The sequence below is a fragment of the Phlebotomus argentipes genome, unplaced genomic scaffold, assembly GCF_947086385.1.
Source record: "Phlebotomus argentipes unplaced genomic scaffold, Phlebotomus argentipes genome assembly contig_15, whole genome shotgun sequence".
NCBI classification, from domain to species: Eukaryota; Metazoa; Arthropoda; class Insecta; order Diptera; family Psychodidae; genus Phlebotomus; species Phlebotomus argentipes.
This window is the reverse complement of record NW_026776181.1, coordinates 8,501,481-8,523,097: the sequence shown is the minus strand read 5'-3', so window position 1 is coordinate 8,523,097 and position 21,617 is coordinate 8,501,481. Positions and strand designations below refer to the sequence as shown.

At 41.1% G+C, this 21,617-nt stretch overlaps 2 protein-coding genes across 5 annotated transcripts; both read right to left on the bottom strand.

Moving 5' to 3' along the window:
• Window positions 1-6,626: 6,626 nt before the first annotated feature.
• LOC132262252 (zinc finger protein 41-like) lies at window positions 6,627-7,542 on the bottom strand. The gene is made up of 2 exons (XM_059761462.1): window positions 7,104-7,542; window positions 6,627-7,022 (listed from the first exon to the last, which is right to left on the bottom strand). Exons 1-2 carry the CDS (start codon window positions 7,537-7,539, stop codon window positions 6,787-6,789), a joined length of 672 nt encoding a protein of 223 aa, XP_059617445.1. The 5' UTR covers window positions 7,540-7,542; the 3' UTR covers window positions 6,627-6,786.
• A 3,598-nt stretch (window positions 7,543-11,140) lies between these two features.
• LOC132263300 (phospholipid-transporting ATPase IF) lies at window positions 11,141-21,591 on the bottom strand. Of its 4 annotated transcripts, XM_059762994.1 has the most exons (12): window positions 19,731-19,788; window positions 17,808-18,015; window positions 15,797-16,514; window positions 15,323-15,737; window positions 15,017-15,263; window positions 14,500-14,959; window positions 14,105-14,243; window positions 13,717-14,041; window positions 13,581-13,655; window positions 12,213-13,026; window positions 11,826-12,152; window positions 11,141-11,672 (listed from the first exon to the last, which is right to left on the bottom strand). In XM_059762994.1, exons 1-12 carry the CDS (start codon window positions 19,782-19,784, stop codon window positions 11,450-11,452), a joined length of 4,005 nt encoding a protein of 1,334 aa, XP_059618977.1. In that variant the 5' UTR covers window positions 19,785-19,788; the 3' UTR covers window positions 11,141-11,449. The 4 variants fall into 4 exon arrangements, with proteins under 4 accessions (XP_059618977.1, XP_059618976.1, XP_059618974.1 ...); XM_059762993.1 differs by lacking the exon at window positions 19,731-19,788 and adding an exon at window positions 21,313-21,591 and having other exon boundaries at window positions 14,500-15,263; XM_059762991.1 differs by having other exon boundaries at window positions 14,500-15,263.
• Between the last annotated feature and the right edge of the window lie 26 nt (window positions 21,592-21,617).

Sequence of the window (21,617 nt, the reverse complement as noted above, 5' to 3'; positions counted from 1 at the left end):
ATACTGAACAAAGTGTCTTAGGAGGATAAACAGATGGGAGACGTGAAGAGGAATGTGTGCGAAGGGGACATTAATAATTGAAATCTTATTATTTTGCATTATTTATGAGGCAACTTACATCCCACATTCATGAAACTCATTCGAATAATATGGACAACTTTTCTCACTTTATCCCAAGTAACGCAACGCGCAATGTTCTAAATATAATATTCTGAATTATTTTTTTTTTCAATTGACTCTCAAACATTTTTATATGTCTCGTAAATTTGTTATGGGACTTCGCGGGACGAAATCGCGATTTTTTACACCGTCATCCTCTGACGTGCTCCGACACGGCCTGCACCGATGAAAAATGCTCAATTAATGTGTAACGCGAGGTGGAGAAGACATTTGTGCTTCAACCCTTATGAATGTAGTCCTCCATCATGCATTTTGCGAGACCATTTATCTCCATTCATCCACATGTGCTGAAACGAGCATCACTCATGGATTGTAATTTCTAGGAAATTCTGACATATCCTCTCCGTGAAATGGCATTCATTTTCAGCTCTCATTGAAAGAGTGGCTCATCTAAAGTGCTGAAAAGCATCCGTATTCTTGCATCATATCAAAATTTCAAATATTTTGAGTAGCAATTTAATCAAACGCGGTTCTTTGTTCCATAATATGAAATGAACACAGAGTAAATTAATTTTCTGGAAAGAGTGATAAAATATTGGGGGGATAAATTCTCGCCACTCAAAACGCCACTGTTGGTTTGAAAGCTTCTCGGTGTAGAATATATAAATTATGTAAATACACACAAACCTCATATTCATTATATAAAGAATTCACATTGTATAGTGGTAAAAATAAGCCTAAAATCCTGAGAATGTCGGATGGTTTTTGTGTTATATTTAAACAGTTTTTCATATAGGAATATTCACTCGTCTGCATGATGTTTTCTTTAGCTTAATAAGCGGGAATGATACGGTCTAAATTGTCAATTCCTTGATAAGTTGTTGTTTTTCTTTGGACTAGAAAAGGATCAACAGTTAAGTCATTTCAGGCCCCTCAGGTAAATAACATCGTGTACACAACATTATTTCCTCCCCTTTCACTATTTATCCTTCAATTTACTGTTGTACAAGTGTAGAAAATTTCAGTAGGAAATTGCCAGTGTTTCAGATAAAATCGAGGATAAAATGATATATGACTTATTGTGCGATAAAATGTTATTTAGAAACACCAGAGCCATTTCTTTTCCACTTGATGCACTTCCCTTCACATTTATAAGAAGATAAAAGGCATTGATTGTCGTAAAACTCTCAAGTGTTTCTGTGAACGGGAACGGAAGGAAGCTTAAGCGAGTGAACTTCTTCCTTGAGCAAGTCCTTGAGTGTTATCTTAAGACTTTCTCACAATTGCACAAGGGTGGAAAAGTTGCTTTATTAAATATTTCATTGAAATCCACAATTTCGCATAAGTTAGACATTCTTTCTCAGAACAAGAAATAAATTTGGCAGCATTATTTCATAAAAATACTTGTAAGGATTTCGTGCAATATTTATTTGTTCTCCTAACCCTCAGGCGAGGGTTTAGAAAGGTATTCCAAATACCGCAAATTTGTATTTATAGACTTGTACAACTTTTCACCGTGGTATGTATTCGAAAGCTCACAATTTCTGTCTACTTTCGGGCGTAGACCACGAAATATGTGTAAATTGAGCACGATAAAGGGATGTTTGCCAACATGATTCCTGTAGGATAGTCTCTTAGAAGAGGGAGAAGACGATGACCTGACGAAAATTGTACCCTAACGCATCATAAATATTTGGGACATACATATGTATTTATATACAGGCTCTTAATGGCTGAGACGAAATGGTGTGATGTGCACACATGAAACGTGAAAATATTCTTTAAAAATTCAAGAAATCTCTTGCGTCACAGAGACAAATGTAAATTTTTCTCTCTTACAATAAAAGAGAGACCTTTTCATGCTCTGACGACCTGATAATTGTTCCAAATGTGCAAAAACTGTGACGCTTTTCACTCCCAAGGCACTGCTTTTGGGTTACTCAACAATATTCAGGGAAAAAATACACATTTCTGTTTACAGCACATCCAAGACGAAAAATGTTATCACTTTGCTTCCCTCCGGTTGTGTGTGAATGCGAAAAATATTTCCATTTTTTCAACATATCAAGCCTTTTTGAAATTCCTTCCTGCCACTGTGATGGCGAGGAAGAATTGTTTATGGTGAAATTCATATGGTTTTGAAGCCATCAAGCATTCCGGGATAAATGGAGAGTATATGTGCATACATATGCATAGAAGCATATAAAATTCAACCAACACCAAATATTCTCCGATGATTTGTTTCCTTGAGTATGCATAAATTCACTCTATACCAATATAAAGCCTCAAAACAATATAAAGCTCAGAGTGATAGACAGAGTTGAAAGCTCTGGAGAGACGAAAGTCGGCGGTATCGAAAATTGAATTTCGATGCCTCATCGATGGGAATGTTTCAGGATTAAAATATAGTATCCTTGAGCTGTCAGCTCGAATCGTCTCTCACTGGAGCTAAAGAGCTACTTAAAGAACTTATAGCAATTTTTCCCATGGGAAAAATAACTCAATTACAGCATCACCAAAACGACTAAGCAAGACATCCCGCGAAATTGGCCTTTACGCTGTTTTTCATGAGAATGTTGACGCGACGCCGTAAGACATCAGACATTTCACTGTCAATAAAGTTTTATCACCAAATACACATGACTATGACTGGAATATAAACTATTTGCCTGAGACAAAAACCTCAAAGGACTCCACCTCAGGTCGTTAGAAGGGTTTCTTGCGCTGGCTGGGATCACTTTCATCACGCCAAGTTTCGAATTTCCCTCTCGTGAATATACAAGACTTTTCCTGCGTAAATACTTTGAGATATGTCAGACCTTTTGCCTTTAGTTGATTATATTATCCTAACCAGATAATACAAAATTTAAAGCCACGAAGCCGCGACTTCAAAGAAATTTGCGATCGTGTGCAAAGTACATAGGATTTTCATTTTAACTCAGCATTGCCACAATGGGAAGGAAAATGAACATGGATGAGTTAATTTGATTCACAAGATATCAAACACACACAAGCAAGATAACCGTCGGTCTTGCCTTTGGGACTTTGTTATTTCCCGGGAAAATACGTGACGCCACTGTGAAAGCTCGCTCAGTACTGAATGCCATTTTCAATGTGTTGGAGCAACTCAGGTGAGAACGGGGAGAAAGTGAGAGTAGTCGCGAAGAGAGAAAATTTCTCTCATCTCAACACATTTTCACGTTCCTCGATGGAAATTCTCTGCGACTCGCAACAGTGGCATTTCAGAGCTATCAAAGGGTAAAAAGTAAGGCAAACATATTCAGCATTTATGAAGATTTGAGAGCGAATGGGTTGAAGATCAGCACTTAATCCCAGAAGTGTGCTGCCAACAAATTGAATTATGTTTTCCAACACAACAGAAGTCCCTCTTGTGTTTGCGAAGGTGTGAAGAGCCTTTGGTGAATATGCTAAAAATCAGAATGACAAATATCCTCCCCAGGAAAGTGACACAAACCAATCAAACAAAACCCCGAACACATTTTCGACCATTTATTGAGTTGTGTTTTGTGGGTTTTGTGTGAAATCTGCCGACAAACCATTGAGCTAACATACAGCCGGGCAGGAACAATGCCATTTGCTGAAGTGTATATGGCACAGGAAAACGTCCTGTTGGAATGTTTTCAGACTATTTGGAACATAAATTATACTTCTCATCGAGTATTTTCAGCAAAATTTACTTGAGTGAAAATGCAATTTTACGTTTTAATGGAAAAAGCATGTAATTTCTCATTTTTTTAAGTCATGATCTTGCCTCCAAATGCCTTTAGTTCTCTATTTTTTCGTTCAAAATGCTTCTTCTGTGCTTCCTTTGTCGCCTGTCGGCACAAAGTCTAGGACGTTTTGTGTGAATCGTATGCATAAAAAGGACCAACTCATCGTCTGTCCAGTCTGTCGGTGTGCAGTAATCGGATTATGCATGAAGAGGCAGGTAATGATTGCTACTTATTGTCATCACTTTACTCACTCTTGACACCATTGAGGGTGACTTACAATTATCCATTCACAAAAAGTCCCTCAATTGAATGGCACAGAGGTGAAGTTGGTATTGATAAGGATGTATTTTATTAAAATCCTCACATGCCGCATTCACTTCACTTTCCAGGGATTCCCTCCTCTCTCGCATATTTTCCATTTTCTGGTGAATAGACAGGGTGCGAATATTTGTATCTCCTTTGCTTTGGGTAAATTATGTACATAGAATTCCCCCTGGGCAAACCCCTATTGCGCGCCTCAAAAGTCACATCGGGAGATGAGAAACCCTCCAAATTGAATTTATACTGATGTGGTTTTGTCAACAATAATTCGCCATAAATTATGATTATTAACGCATCTCTGCATTCTTTGTCGCACCGCCATTTAATGGTCGACATGTATGAATTTTTGGCTGCCATGGAAGGCGATCTCAAAAGCCTCTTCAATCTCTCATGAATATATATTTTCCGTGGCAAAGTGAATGTGATATCGAGGGAAAAATTGGATAATACTTCTGACTCTCTTACTCACATTTGTGAAATTTTAATTTTAAATTCAACTTGTGGTCTCTAATAGATACAGCTCGATGTCAATTGACTCCTCATTCCGATTATTTCCGCACATTTTTCACGCTCAATATTCCCAAACAAGTTGGGCTGGAAAGCGCTTCAAATTGTATTTTTCACGCATTGTCATTTTTAATATTTTATATCGAATCAACCTCTCAAGATTGAGGATGAACACATTCAAGTTCAGCCGACGAATTAATCATGGCTGAGTCCTTAAGACTTTTAGATGGCTTTCTTGCCAATTTCTTTTGTCATCATCAACTCCATTTTAGGTTGAAATATGACTTTTGCCGATCTGCGATTGTGTGTCGTAAAATGTGTCACCACCCTTTTCAGGGCACAGTTCTTCAGGGATCCACTCCCGCAAAGTTGCTCAAAGTCACCGCCACTCAATTGACTTATGCACCCATGGGCAGATACAAAGGTGTGCGGCTACTTCACAAATATCATCTGTGTCTTTTCACTGTTTGTCGAAGCAACTATTTATATGTCCAGGACGTTTTTTACACTCGTGTTGATTGTTTGTTTGATGTTCGGGGTTGTCGAATGTTGAGAACGCGTGAGGAGGTAAATTCTTTTGTCGCTTGCACACCTGAAGACACGCCAAAAGACTCGACGGATTAGAAGTCATTTAGAGGAGCTCAAATCATTGATTTTACCAAAAAAAAAACGCTGATTTCTTGTATAGTCAATATGTATGAAAGTCATGATTGTAAGTTATAATATATATTTTTGAGAAATATATCGTGACAATACCTCATAATAATTACAGAAAACCCTCTCACGATATAAAAATAATTTCCATACGTGGCATTTTTCGCTGAATACTTTTACATTCATTGATAAAAAAAGTCGATTTGGACATAAAATCAACACCAAGCAGAAGCACATGAAAATATTTCTTTTCCAAGAATCTTAAACTTTGAAATTTGAACTTTGAAGAGGAGCGAAACACTCAATTAAAAACTACTTTTCAATAGCAAAAAATTAAATAGATTTGCAAAGTTTGGATAATTGATATAGAAACATAAAATCACATTAAACAGATTTCCTAAGCAAGAAGATCACTGTGCAATTCCTTCTATTTATTGATTAATTCAATTATAACGCAACTTTTCTCACATGACAGCAGCTGCAGCAAATATATTGTTGGACAATAGAAGTCAACTTCCTCCAAAAATCAGTCAAAATTTTGGTTTTTGTGGTGTTCCAAAATTCAGGAGGTCCACAATATAATTTAATTGTAACAGTGCAAATCTCGCGTGGAAATGTCACATCGTCCAAGATTGATGAGACCGCACAGACCATTGTTGCAATTGTGCAACACTTCCAATAAAACTCAATTTTTTCACCCAGAAATTTGAGCTATGCATTTTTCTTTGTATCTCTCGAAAGTGATCGATGGCGAAATCATGAGGATGAATCCCAAGGATGCGAAGATTTCCTCTGACTCGTCGTCAATTGAATTGAATCCCATAGTGAAATGATAAATCGGAAATGAAATCACTTTTATTCTGCACTCTCACCCTCTCTCGACTTTTGTCGCAATGCATTGGCGAAGTGACCGGAAATAGGTCATTGTTGACCGCGCATTGTCATCGAGCAATTCATTTCTATCTGCAATCTGAGTAGAAGGTGAAATGGATCAGAGGGAATTGATGAGAGATATTTATATTAATTACGGGGACAGTCAATCGCCACTAATGGGATCGACAATTTATTGGCACGTCAGGAAGTTGTGTCGTGACTCTCGTATAACTTCCCCGTAATGTCCCACTGAGAGGTCAATTCGGCACAATATGAGCAATCTCCTTCTCCAAAAGAGTCTTTTCACCACGGAATTTTCTCATCGTTCAACAAATCACTTACGATAACATCCAAGGGGTGTTGTGGGAAAGGGCGACAGAAAGAACTTTTATTCAATTGGGTAAATTTTCTGTATTTCGCGTGTACAAAACTTCTCAATGGCATATTTACAAAAAGGCCTTCAACTTGCGTCAGTTAAAATTGGAGGGAGACTTTTTTTCTCGACTTCATGACACCTTCTGATAAGTAATTATTTACAGAGGACGAAATCCAGGCGATGCACAAAGGCGAAGGTGTCTCAGTACGTAGGCAGAAAGGTGTAGGGCAGGAAGACGGTGGACGGGAAGAGTCTCTCAGGTGCGAAATGAATTTTTGTGTGCTTCTTCAGATGGTCACGCCGACCGAACTTTTTCCCACACACTCTGCAAGCGAAGGGACGGAGTCCTGTGTGAATCCTTTTGTGTCTCGTCAATTCTTCGTTTCGGGTGAACGTTTTGCCACAATTGGAGTCGTCACATTTGAATGGTCGCTCACCTGTAAGAACAATCGGATTGCCTCCTCACTTAATGCTTCCAGCCACTAATTTCTGCCTGTCTCTTTGGAATGGGAACGTACCTGTGTGGATGCGAATGTGTCCCTTGAGCTGGCCATTGTTGGAGAAGGCCACATTGCAGTGGGGACATTTGAACTTCTTGGGCCGTTGGCGTCGCAGGTTGAGAATCTTCGTCTGGGCATCCTCGGCGATCACTCTTGCGTACTCTTGCTCCATCATACAGCGCGCGAGTGGGTCGAAGAGAGGCACTATTCCATAGTAGTCCTTATAATCCAGAATCTGCTGTCTATTCGCATATTCTGGGTACAATTCTTGATGGTCGAAAATTGGATTGTGTTGCTCGAAAGGCGCACTAACACTTTCAGTCTTCACAACATCACACAACGGCCCCGTTTTGCCCACTTCCTTGCCCTTCGGGCATGAGGACTTCTCCCCATCCCAGGGGCGAAAGAGGCGCGAGTATGTCTGCGGGGGTGACAAATCTCTAGTGCTCTTCATGTCGAGGTGAACTCAAGATGCAGCCAGGACCAACTAACTGCCAGCGCACGAGTGAAGAGGATTATAAGGATGATGATCGCCTTTCGGGCACTTTGGGCAAATACCAAGTCAATTGTGTGCGACAAGGAACTCCTCCCTTCTGCTGTGAAGTGTGACAAAAGAGCCCTCTTTCAGCCCTCCGAAGAGTGTTTTGCGTGTGTGTGCGCGCCAGTGAGGCTCAATTCCTCCCAACACTCTGAGGATCTCCTGAGACAACAGGAGGGCGATGAATCCCAATTAGATAAACTAAAAATTTAAATATTCACCACATCTGCACACCCTCAGCCTCCCCAGAGACTTGGCGGAACTTTTCAAAACGCCGCATTTCCAAATGTGTAGAGGAAGGATCAGGGGACATGGTGAGGACGTATTAGGCGTGGCCTTTGTGCATCCCTCGTGAATCCATGCCCTACACGCCCTCGGCAATCCCACTGAGTGAATTTCTCGCCATGGCAGTTTGAGAGTGGTGATGGGCCAACAGTTGCAGTCATCGTGTGACCCTAATTTTATCGGTTAACCAGAAGCAACAAAATCACAACCAGCAAATAAAGGGGTGCTAAACAGCAAAACCCTCTTCGCGTCTCACACTTCTCGCCCATCGCAACTTTATGTAAATAACAGCCATGTACCAGAAGGCATTTCAAATGGGAGTCAGCATGAGCCTCTGGGGTGTTGCGCGACTGCAAAAGGGTTCAACTGCCTGCAAAAACTCCTTTTGATCCCGAATTCTGTACTTTGAGCAGCACGACCAAAAATGGAGAAATGTTCAAAGTCATTCCCCAATTATTAATTATGAATGCGAAATGAATACCACACAACATTCAAGTTATATGCTCTGTACACTGACCTGCGCTTTTCACCAATTCATTGTGAAATAAATTCTGCACAAGCTAATATCAGGACTATTTTGAGACCATTTTGATTCAAACATTGTATTTCAGTTTACAGTTTTGATTCAGTACAAATTACGATGCGGAACAATGAAGATTTGGATGATAAAGCTTCATATATATAAATATAAAGAATTTACATAATTTCTAATGTTTTTAGAGTCACCCAAGGAGGCACCTATTGATTTCTTCTTGTGTCCTGATCATCTTCACCATTTATACTCTAAACTTCCTAATAAGAATACTTCGAGAAACTACACTATTAATATTTTTTGTCCTTAAAAAGGCTATTTTGTGTTTGAATCTCCGTTGCTATGGATTTTCTTAACTTACCTTTCATCTTTCCAGCTCAAGTCACGTGTATTTCCTATCCACATCATCAGTTATGTCTTTTATATATAACCACAAAGTGCGATCGCAGTTCAGCGCTTTATGCTTTGTGGCTGTGAAACTGCATTTTGTGATACGGGTAAGTTTTAGCGGTTGTCAACAATTTCAATGGCGCACGGAATAAAAGTCAATAGGCGGGTTGGGAGGGTTGATCGGTATGTTGGGAGGGTGAGAACGAGAGGGAAAAATGACGAAAATCTAATTTATTATTTTTGCCGGCGACAAAAGGCGAGTCTGAATTGCGTGCAAGGGAGAGAATGGCATCCCCTCGTGTCGCATTGCCAGTGAAGTTGAAACCAATTTAATATTTGATACCCGTCTTGTTTGCGGTTAAATAGCACTCGACTAGGGGAAGAAAGATGGGCGATCCAGAAGTGGCTTTCTTTTCTTTTCTCAAGAGATGCATTTTTCAGATGTCCTCAAGCTGAAATGAATTTTTGCCGCAGCACAAAAGCACTGTTCTTCACGAACGCTCACCATGAAGCTTTTGTATATGTATGTCTTTATTTTCATGGAGATTTCAGAAAATTCTTAGAATCTGCAATCCGCATAGGAATCAAAAAGCTCAGTCAAGCTTGCGCTCATCTCAATGAAATCACTTCGAGTAGCTGCATTGAGAATGTCAAAGACTTTGCGTGCGATGCTTCGGCCAATTTGCATGCAATTCCCAGCTGAGGCGAGAAATCTCGTGAAGCCGCCGGCGAATGAATTATCCGTGGAATCGTTATTTGCAGAAACCCTCTGGGCTTGCATTCCCAACTGAGACAGTCCAAAGAATCTCCTCGGCTGTGGGATGAATCTAGCTTCATTTCCTGCCAGTGCAAGTAATGCCAATGAATGCCAAATGACCACAATTGCATAAATCTTCACTTTTGCAGACATGTCAGCAAAGCACTTCAATCTCTGAATATTTCACTGTAAACTGATGTTGAGAGGATGGTTTTTCATGTGAAAACCCACAATAATCCAGCTTTTAATGACCGATTTTATCGCTGAGTACAAATTGCACTCATTAAACGTGTCCAAAAAATGAGAAATCACAAACACAGAGCTGCTCTACCTCGTCCGTAAAAATGACACAAAAGACAGATCTTTTATCATTACACTCTATCAAGGGCGTGCGTTTATTCTTTGTGAAATACTTTATGTCCCCAACATTTTCTACTTAATGCCATGCAGTCAGAGATGAAATGCTGCTCTATGTAAAATGCTGTGCTGAAAAAGATACCTTTTGATGAAAAGAATGTGTCTAATAAATTAAACGTTTGGCCGAGGAGTGAAAAAAGGAGGATTTCATGAATGAAAAGGAAACTTCTTGATTTTTGTGGCTACCTCTTTGAGCTGAGGACAAAATACACTATACACAATGCGAAGCGTCCTTTTATAAAATACACCTTTTCACGATTATAGTGTGAGCAGCTAAAAAAAGCTGGACAGAGAAAGTGGGTGTGTTGAAGATAAGGTTTTTTTTTCGTCAATGAGTCTTCATGGGGAGTACTGGAGAGAAGATTTTTAATACAAATTTCATCTAATTTATCAGGGAGGATGTGAATGAAATCAATATCCATGTTGTAATATGAAACACCTATAAAAATTAATTGGATAATACGATTTTGCCAAGACACTGGGAGCTATAATCAATACGGTTTTTGCCATCATAGCATCACTGGGTATTTGTGTTACAATTTTCACGTCTTCGAGGCAATCTTAAAGCATAAGAAACTTCTCTAAGACACTGCAGATCTTTAAATTCTGCAAGAAGTTGTGATTCGTTTTTGTTTGCTCGCAGATTTGTGGAATGTTTCATTCAGGACAAAAATACCAGGCAAAATCTGTTCCAATGGTTTAAAATGCATTGAATTTGAAATTCCCCAGCATTTAATAATAAATACCTCAACTGTATTGTGGCTGTGCAGACTTGAGAAGTGTGAAAATGTCTTGTATTGCTAATAGAACGAAGACATCACCAGAATTGATACTCAATTCCATAAATAACAGAGGTTTTCATTGTTCCGCCACAACACAGATACTGAATAAATCACATTTGATGCCATTGAGAAATTTTTGGCACATCTTTGGGGGCATTTTGGGCGATGCAGAAAAAATTAAGGGAAAATGCTTTTAATTTCCAATCGCTCATTTTGCCACTTTTGCCATCTTCATCCACTTTTTTTTCCTTCCCATTTTTCTCTACCTACAGCAGCGATTCACGCATTATGTGAATTTCTTCACAGATACAGTGTGATTGTTGTGACAACTCTGTGTCATATTTTCGAGATTGATTATTCTCCAGAGGTTTTTATTCTCTCACTGGGATCAAACATATGCACAATACTTTAGCTTTTTCACCTCCCATCTTTTACTATTCTCGCTCTTTTGGTAACTGGGCACAGGGAAAAGTAATAACAGAGGAAATGCAAACACTACTTGGAACACAATTATAGTGCAGCATCTTAGGTACAAAATTCACTAGATTTCACACACAGTCACTATGAATCACTTTCACGGTCGTTCTAACACTAATTGCTTGTGTTAAATTACTATAAAATCACGTCATGTCCCTGTCTCTCGATGACCCGAAGACTCGCGCCTCAGAGACGCGTCATTTCGAAGAAAGTGCACCGCGATTTAGTGTTGTTCGCCGCCTTCGGGCCTGGGAATATTGATCCGCAGTTCACGTTGAGTGCTTGGAGGGCCTTAATTGTGAAATCAGGAATGAGCGCCGCCACGACTACCACAATGCACAGCAGCCAGAAGGTGAGCGATGATAAGAGATTTGAGTACACGTGGAGCATATCGCCGTCGAAGAGGTCTCTGAAACAACGTTTCAAGAGGATTAATTCAATTTCGCGTCTCTCATAAATATTAGACACGAGTTTCTGAGAAGCTCTTAACGCTCACGGAAAATCTGGTGGTCCAACATCCAATCAGAAAATCAATTTAGCAGAAAATATTGACTATACTCACAAGTTTAAGAGGTTGTAGATGAATGTTGTGAGCACAAAGCCAAAGATCGAGAGCCAGATGGAGAAGATAAACCAGTAGGATTGATACATGGACGTGAGCCACAGCTTCAAATTGACCAAAATCACCACGTTGTGTATCATGAAAGTGCCGTAGCAGAAGAAATTAACATTGTGGGGTGTCGTGAAGATGACCGGATTGTTCACCCACATGAGATAGCCAGACACGTATATGATTGACGAGTGGTAAACAGCCAGCAGTATCCAACCGCAGAAGTATTTCCATTGTAGCCTCTTATTTCGCACGTTATTTTTGTAAAGCGGTGGTTCACTGTAATGGCAATTTGTTAAAGTTAATTTGAAGGGATTCTCATGTGAGAAATGCACTCACTTCATCAATTTGTCCATGGGATAGACTTTCTCAGTGATTGATATCACGAGAATCGGCAGCGCTGTGTACACAACATTGTAGAGCGTGAGGAAGAGTGAATCGTAGACGGACTGAGAGGAGAACATGCTGTTGGTCTGGAAGTACAGCTGAATCATCATGAACACGAGGTTCTTGTAGAAGAAGTACAACACCAGCAGTGACAGTCGCTGGGAGAAATAGTGGCCGTGCACGAGGAGCATCCTCCTGACCATGGAGAAATTGGCAAAAGCATAGTCTGCACACCGCGCCGCCTGGCGTCCCTCCTTGCCCACAATGCCCAGACCCACGTGAGCCTCCTGAATCATCGACACATCGTTCGCCCCATCGCCAATGGACGCCGTGATTGGATTTCCAGCGACAGTCTTCATTAAATGCACCACTTCGCACTTCTGCAGTGGACTCAATCTGCAGCACAACACTGCCCGACAGCGCACGGACAAGTCCCTGAAGCGCTCTGGAAAGTCAGAGAGAGCAAAAGCCAGACTGCCACCGTCAATTAGCAGCGCGAACACCTCGTCCTTGTATCGATTGAGCTCATTTTCAAACACACTGAGCTGCTCCTCGAGCTTCTCAGCGCTCTGGCACTCCACGATGAAGTGCTTGATGGCATTGTCAGGGATGTGGCCACACGACAAGGCGATGTTGAGAGCGGTCTCCACTTTGTCACCCGTCAACACCCACACCTTAATGCCAGCATGTCGCAGCGCTTCTAGTGTATCTCGCACATTATCCTGCAACGCATCCTCCACGGCTGTCGCCCCGAGCAATTCCAAGTCTGCAACGAGTGGCAAAGAGAACCACTTAAATTTCTATGCAAAAGCTGCGAAATTTAATTGATTTTGATAACATCGAAAAAATTCTCTGCAATTATGAGTAAAGTGAGATTACTGATGAGAGTTGTCTGAGAAATGTGGATTTTTTTTATTCCTTTCTGTAATAAAGGAAAGTCATTTTGTTTGACGACTAAATTTTTCGCAATGTTGGATTCAAATGGAAAACGCAAAATTAAAAACAATTTCCCTCTTCCAATGCCACAAGCAGTTTTTCGCAAACAATTTCACTATAAAGTTTAACAAATTAACGGCACCCGCGGGAAAAATAATTCAAGCGAGGGTTGAAGAGTTAATTGGTATGAAAGTCTCCCTACAGGTAAAAAGTCCTTGCAACTCTATAATCACTTTCACTCAATGCGCGGTGATCCTAATTAAAAATCGCGCAGAGAGAAGCTGTAAAATTGTTGTGTACATTGCAAGGATGCGCAACAATGGCTAAATTGCATTTGCTTTCTGCCAACGAACCAAGGATGTTCGTGCAATTCAATTTACTTACTTCTCTCTATTTTCTGCTGGCAGTTCTCCACAAGAGCTTTTCGGTCTGTCAGTGAATTGTTGGCTTGTGTTATTTCTGCAAGAGAAAGTCCCAATTAATGCTAATCTCCTTGGAATTCTCACCTTTGTGAAGTCACCATTGCAAAAGGCGATGTATTCAGAATTTGAAATTCTCCTCCTCGCCACAGTCAATGTGCGAAGGCCCAGCTTAGCGAAGTCGTTAATGTGACTCTGGGTTACACTTATCAGTTGGCGAGGTGTGTTATCACAGAGTGGCAGCACATGACTCTCCGCGCCCTTTGTGTACAGCCAAATTTGTCCCTTCTGATCGCGCACAATCACACTCATCCTCTTCCTGTCCGACGTGAATTCCAGCACATGAAGTCGCTTGAACTTCATGATGGTCGAGTTGTCGGCTTTGAAGATTCTCTTCACCGAATCCAGAGTATCGACATTGCGAGCCTGAAAATCAATAGAATTGAAGCATCGCTAGATTTTCTTAACGCTCTCGAATAATTTAATTACCTTTCCACCACGGAAAACTGACTTCTTAATCTTAACCGTCACAACATCATCGTCATCGCCCGTGTAAACAAATCCCACTTTGGCACATGCCTCAACAAGAGCCTTCTCATCGGGACTCGAAGCCTGATAATTCAATTGCCTGTGAAGGACAAAATAAGTTGATTCATGGAATATTTTCGAGCACGTGTTTAAGATTTCAGAGATTTATTAGCATATGAATTAACACAATATGTGAAATACTTGCCAGAACTTCACAAGAATATGTTAGCACGTGAAAGCAGAGAAGATTATTGAAACAATGCAATCTTTCAATAAAATAAAATGAATTCATATGTTCGAGTTTCATGAATGAACAAGCATTTATCTTTAAATTATACACATTATATTGGACTCACTCAATGACTGACTGGATCACTCCTCTTCTGTACATGGACTCATTTCTCTCGATTTTGGCGGCCTCCGTGTGCTGAGGCGCCGCGTAAGACTCTCTGGAGTTCAGCTGCGAAATTATGCTCCTCACGCTGGACTGGCGTGACACTTTGGACGGCGTCCTCACAACAGACGCCGACGCATTGGCTTTGTTCGGTGGCACATTGTAGGATTGCGTGCGTCGGTGCGTCTTCTGATGCACCTCGGCATCCGTCGAGATGGTCCTCTTGAGGTCGACATGGGAATTCGGTCGACTGAGTGGCTGAGGCGTGAAGGTGAATTCGTGCATGTTCGTGAAGCTGGCATTGTCCATGCCCACGACACTGTAGGGCCGCTGCTTGCCCTCGAAGATGAGGGAGGCCACCTTGGGCAGGTGCTCGCTGGACGGTCGCGAGGGTAGGAGGTGGTGGAGGGTTTTACTGTAGCCTAGAAAATGTTGATCGGTGTCAGTTGGTTGCCTATTTAAGAGTGGGTTCAAGTCACCATTGACGCCATGGTTGATCGTTTCACCATTGCCACCATTCATCTCGAGGATCGGTGACTCTTCGCGCTCCTCGCTGATGTCGGTGAAGTTATCACCAAGCGTGAAGGCGCTCGAGTTGATATTATCAGTCTCATCGCTCTGTATCATTGGCATATCATGCGACGGTTCGACGTCCGCATCTTCGCAACCGGCCACTTGAACTGTGTGACACACCGAGAGAGCTTCAAAGAAGCCAAAAACATCTTCCTGCAATACACAAGTACCATTAGCATATTCCGAAACAATGCGCTAGAGTCGTTTGTTACCTTGAATTCAGGAAGTTTCAGTAGTAAATGCTTTCCTTCCTCGAGCAATCCCGTTCTCTTCTGCATGAACTTCTTGCCATTAATTGAACAGTGCTGGAAAATCATTTCGTTCTTCGTCAGAGTGCCGGTCTTATCGGAAAAGAGTATCTCCACTTGTCCCAACTCCTCGTTCAGATCCGATGTATTGACGATGCACGGTTGATTAGTCGCCACGTCGTACAATTCAAGATCCCATTCCAGGTAGAAGGAACCGAGGAACTTGTGCACTTCAATCGTTACGTACAGTGAGATGGGAATGAGGTAATTGAACAGGATTAGGAACGAGAAATAATCCTGAAGGAACTGGGAAACCTGATAGTTAGGAACGGGATCACCAAGATAGATATTGCGCTCTTCACGGTGCATATCATAGAATCTGCAAGAAAACAGATAAAGTTAAGTGTCTTGCAGTCATAAATCTTCATACAATCTAACCTTTTTAAGAAATAGGAAACAGTGACGATCGAGATGAGGAGAATGAGGAAGAATACCAGGAACTTGTTGATGAATTTCTCGCTTGAGCTCATTTTGTACTTGGTCAATTTGCTGTTGAGTGCCAACTTTGTCATTTGACCTGTGTAAACTGCACATCCAATCACCCACTCTGTGTTCTTCACTCGCGATCCTCGCAGAAGCAGATTCTCCGCCATCAGCGGCAGGACATTGCTGTTAGCCACATCCAGATCCGGAACCACAGATGTCCGCTGACTGACCATCGCTTCGGACAATTCTATGCGTCCGTTGAATGAGTAGAGATCCGTTATTGGATACTCACACTCAATAATGCCCAGCGAATTCAGGCGATCAATGTCTACCGTTGGCAAGCCTCGCGGAATCGTGAGTGTCTTGAGATTGGACTCACCATCCAGATTAGCCGTGGTGATGTAACACTTCGCGTGAGGATCTGACGACTTGAGGAGCACCAAGTCGCATGGAACATCGCAATCTCGCACCACTTTCACGAGATCACCCGGAACGATGTTCTGGCACTTGATGTCCATCTCAACGCCATTCCGCATCACCGTCACGAGGGAGTAATTCACCATGTTATCAGCCCGATGACGAAGGTAGTCTTCATATCCTTGCTTCATGGCAGTGACGGAAATGACGAAGACCAGCGGAATGATCGATGTTAGAGGTGTAACTGGACTATCTGAAATGTAGTCTGTGTAAATAGAAAGGAAACACTTCCTGAAACTAAAGCAATTCAGCAAATATAACATTTTGGCATACGTTTTTTCCGTCTGTAAATAATGCAGTGTGTGTTAATTAGTATTTACAACAAAGCACAGTGATCACTATTGATCAATTTATCGCAATACGATACTAAATTTCACGAGTGACGCTGATGTAAGTGTTGACATTGAACCTCAAAAGCGCAACCAATTGGTATTATAGAGCCATAAGAAAGAATTTAGTGTATAATAAATGATAAATGCCAATTAGAAACACTTCTCGCACGATCTCGAGGAGGTGGAGAGTTTAATTGGGCGCACAGGCGAATTTTTGCCCGTGTATGTCTGTCAAATAATGCAAATTATGTTCTAATCAAAATTTAACTGCCTCCCGTGGCACTTGAGAGACGCACAAATTCGCAAATATTGTATCGATTCCAAAACGTCGCGCACAACTACACTCGCCTGCAGATGATTGTCCAATTTATGTGACGATCACTATTGACCCATCGACCCTTTCCAACCACAAATACACCAACTCAAATTTGAATTGCTTCTCCGCGACATATCGTGAGGCGTTTTGTATCAGAATTGCTTCTCAGAGTTGTTCTGTTATTTATTTAAATAATTTCACATGGAATTGCCAAGGGGTTCTCCTATCCATTCACTCTACATTGATTTACCAAGGAATGTCTTCATCGGGCTTCGACATCCTCACATATGTATCTGTCTTTTCTTCAATATGTGATTTGCAGAGTATTTTCTAATATTCTGTTATTAGTATTTATTACTTTTACTTCAACAAGTCAAACTTTTCCAAAAATTCAAGTGAATCTAAACTGAATAAATCCAGTATATTTATCGAAATCAATTCTTGACTTGTGAACATTCTCCAAAACGCTTTGATTATAGGCTTCTTTGATGTCAAATCAGTATCTTATCTTCAGGCATTTTCAAAGCTACATCGCTTGTCTCAGTTCTCTAGTTATGCAACAATTATTTTTAGGTGTATCATTTTAATAACAATATTAACTTTGGGAAGACTGGAACTAAGCCCCTATTTGCCAGCTTAAATCCAAAAATAAATATTGCAGGTGAAAATATTCCGGGGAAAATCACCGAAAAACCTGTTACAAAATCATCGCATTTGCTCTGTGAATCACTCTTATCAGCTCACCGCTTGTTCCATTTTTTCCGACAGAACAGATAAGATAGTGGTTTGTGTAGTGATAAACCCCTGGACTATGTTTCAATCTCCGTGAATAACTTACCAATTATGAGAGCTATTGTAGTCATTACGAGGAAGTAGAAGTTGGCGATTCGGCGGAATTGCTCGAGCAAATTCTGCGGCAGGAAGGTGATGAGGGTGTATTTGGTGGACTTGATGCGGTTCTTCCTCTTCGCGAAGGCCTTCTTGTCGCTCAGGTCGCCACCGATGTGGATTGTGAGGGAGTCTCCATGAACAGCGACGCGATTTCCCTGCGGAGAGGAGTCAACATGAGAAAGGAACGCGCGAGACATGGCCACTAATTGGCAGACGCCCGGAGACCTTCTTCCAGAACCAAGGCCTCGTGTAAACAGTCCCAACTGAGAGTGACATAATTCATCTGCGCTTTTCCACGCGATGCACCACAATTGACATTTGGCGGGCGCACAGGTGGATTTTCCCCAAAATAGTAGTCGCACACTCGGAGAGCCTTCAACCCTTCTCACAATTACCGTCCGTTCGGGCACGCGAGCAATCACCAGTTGGAAATGCGTAGCGACTTTTCATCTCTGTCCCGCGGAACAACAAGAAAAATATATCGCTAGAATGAGTTGGGCAAACAGAGTCACTCCACGAGAGGCCCCATGTTTTCAGCGCTGTTGTGGAGCACACAATAAGGTGGCAATTTATCCCACTATTCACCGCCAAAAGGCACTGGCGATCGCTGTTTGCACTGGAGTCACACACCCTCGCGCTCGCGAATGCACCTGTTGCGCGATCTCCTTCCCGAAATCAACTGAATCACGGATAAAAAGTGGCAAAGTGTTATCAGTGGCGACCACCTAATCTATCGCCGCTCTCCCTCCTTCGCAACAATACAATCGCCCGTGAAATCACAACGTGCAACACAGTCTCAAAAGAGCTGCCTCTAATATCGCGCTCCAATATTTGCTCCGTGATTAGATAAATTGATTCCGAGAAGGAGTGTCTCAGAACACTCTTATCGCAGAATTCTGCTACAGTTTGTGCGGAAAAGTGTGCCCAAAATATAGAGAAACTAGCATTTTCTTGAACTAAAAATCTAAACGAGGATCTAAAAACTCTTGGAAACATTGGGGAATCCCCGTGACTAAAAATAAAACTGAAGATGTGTTTTTCCTCGGTCTTCATGTCAGTTTTGTATCGATAATTCATTGTGAAGTGCAGCCAAAATCATACAATTTTGACTATCAATGGATAAACTTTAAAATTGAGCAATTTTGAGCAAAAGAGCGAAAATATTTTGATCTTTTTGTAATTGTTTCACTTCTTAACATTGCAGACTTTATAGTTGGCTATTGATTTATTTCCTTATTTTGTGTCTTATAAATCGAAGTCAATGTTTAGTGAACTAATCAAAAACGCAAAAAATCAATAACAGCATTTTTTTCGATATATCTTTTATCAGAATAACGCCAAAGTTTACCTGGTAAACAAAAAAAGTCTATGAAAAGACGTTGATAATATTGGTAATTCAACAACCAAAATAAAGAACTTTTAAATTTCCTTATAGCAATCCATTCATTCATTATGCTAAGTTATTGTATGTAAACTTGTGGTGTTTGTGTTACAGTGAAGCATAAATCATTTAGTATGTCCAATTGATCTGAATTCCATGAAAAATCGCATTTTTACATGGAACAATGTTGGAATCTGCCGAGAGGAAAAAACACTCTTGAGCAGACAAAACACATTAGGAAGATGTTTGAGGATCTGTGATGGCTTCAATTGTGGAATTAGCACTATTCGTTGGTCACTCAATGAACTTCAGAGCGATTTAGAGACATTCTCTTTCACAGCAACACCTCAGATAATCCTGTTAAGGGTCCTTTTCATCTCCCTTTACCGCCAATTCTCTCAGTGAGCCAGCTTTTGAGGTGCACGCAAGATTGCACACATGGAAATGGAGTGGATGAATGAACACACGAGGGCAAGAGGATCAACTTACAGCGAGAAATTTCCATAAAAACATACACGTTGTCACGATTGAGAAGTGTTTCATCTGACTCGGGGGATTTCTCCTATTGCGCTGCTCGCCACTACACAATGTTTATACTCGCGGGATCAATTAAAATCGCGCCCAACCTCGAACTGTAATGGTAAATTTTCGGCGCTGTCCACAAACTCAACCACTTGTGCACACTCACAAGATCACAGCACGCAAAGTCACAAGAACGGCGGCGTAGCATTGAAAGGCTTGACTGGAGTTTACGAGACGCAGAGATAGTTTCCGGAGTCGCAATACGATCAGCACACCAGCTGGAAGATCAGTGCGAAGTGGCGAATGCTAAAGAGATCCATGGACAAAGTGCCTCTTGTCTCTTTTGTACAAGCTAATCACTAATTATTCGCGTCCTTGGGACACCACCAGCTATAAACTACGAAATGATCAAATGTGTCTCACTTGGCGATTCCACACAGCGCGAAAAGCCTCCCAAACGCGCGTCCGAAGTGCTGAAAGGCTGGCGATCTTCTGAGATCGAGAACAGAGCAATACTGTCGCCAAAGTACGAAATAACTTCTTCAAGAGGGAAGTGTTAATTCGCACTTTAATTGTCAAGTAATAATTTAGCGTGAAGTAGAAAACCTCTTTTTGTGTCCATTCACCAATCCATTCGCACCAATTTGTACCACGAACACTCGCACTTTTCGGCAAAACAACCCACAATTGCCACCTTGTTGCGCTGCGCCCCAGAACATTGCACTCGCGCAGTGCGAGGCGTTACGCATCGGTGCAAATTCAAAATCGTCCCGCATATGCTGCACGGCATATCGTTCACGGCGCTCTGATAAGAGCGATAAGAGTGTCCAGATCGGCCAATATAAACTCCTCGGCGGTTCAGGTGGAGCACCATTGGCGTCTGCTTCTTCTGCCCACATTCTCGAGTGGCGATAGTGTGTTTTTCGGGGGAATTCACTTCTACGTGATCAGGTTGATATCTTATCAGCACAGTTAAAATTTCGCAATGCCATCGATTTTCCGCAGAAATGGAATTATGAGCCTAATTTTAGCCGTGAAATACACTTAAGCCAATCTTCCTTGTTCGATTCGCGCTGGAAAGTTCAACTTTGGGTGCTTTTGTTGGGAATGAAATAACCGTGACATTGAGACGGTGTTTTTCATTAATGCTTATGATTATGATTAAACTACACTTTGTTGTCTATTTGAGACAAGTTTCTTGATTTATTATACTCTCGAAATTTTTAAAAGCACTAATTAGAAAAATATTCGTTAGGAAATTCACAAGGAAAGTATTTGATGCAGTTTTATGAGTGAAGAAAAATACCTAGAAATGTTTTTCGCCAACAAATCAAAGCCACCATCAATCAAATACGATGAAGTTTCACAAAAATGTCTCAGACTAATCCGGAAAATCCAAATGAGTCACAAAAACATTAAGCAAACTCCCTAATAGTGATAAGGGTAGAAATTTTACAATCCATCCCTCCTTGATAGCGCAAAATCAGTTTTCTAAATTGTAATTCTCACAATAACATCACACAAAACTGTTTGTTAACGAGAAAATTACCATTTTCCGATGTGAGATAACTCAATCCAACTCAAGTTGACGATAAACCAGCAACAATTGCAGTCACTAAAGCATTCCACATTAAAATTTCACCTCAATTAAGCACGGAAGCAACACTCGAGTCACTGAGGGTTGGTTTTAGTGGGGAAAATTCAGCCTGGGCGCAGAACCTGTGTTCCATCATCCACATAAGCGACGCCGCAAATTAAGACTGATGATTGTGGCATTTCCACAAAACTTATCGGGTATCAATATTCATTATCAGTGAGACATTTTATCACCTCTGATAAATCATGATTATAAAG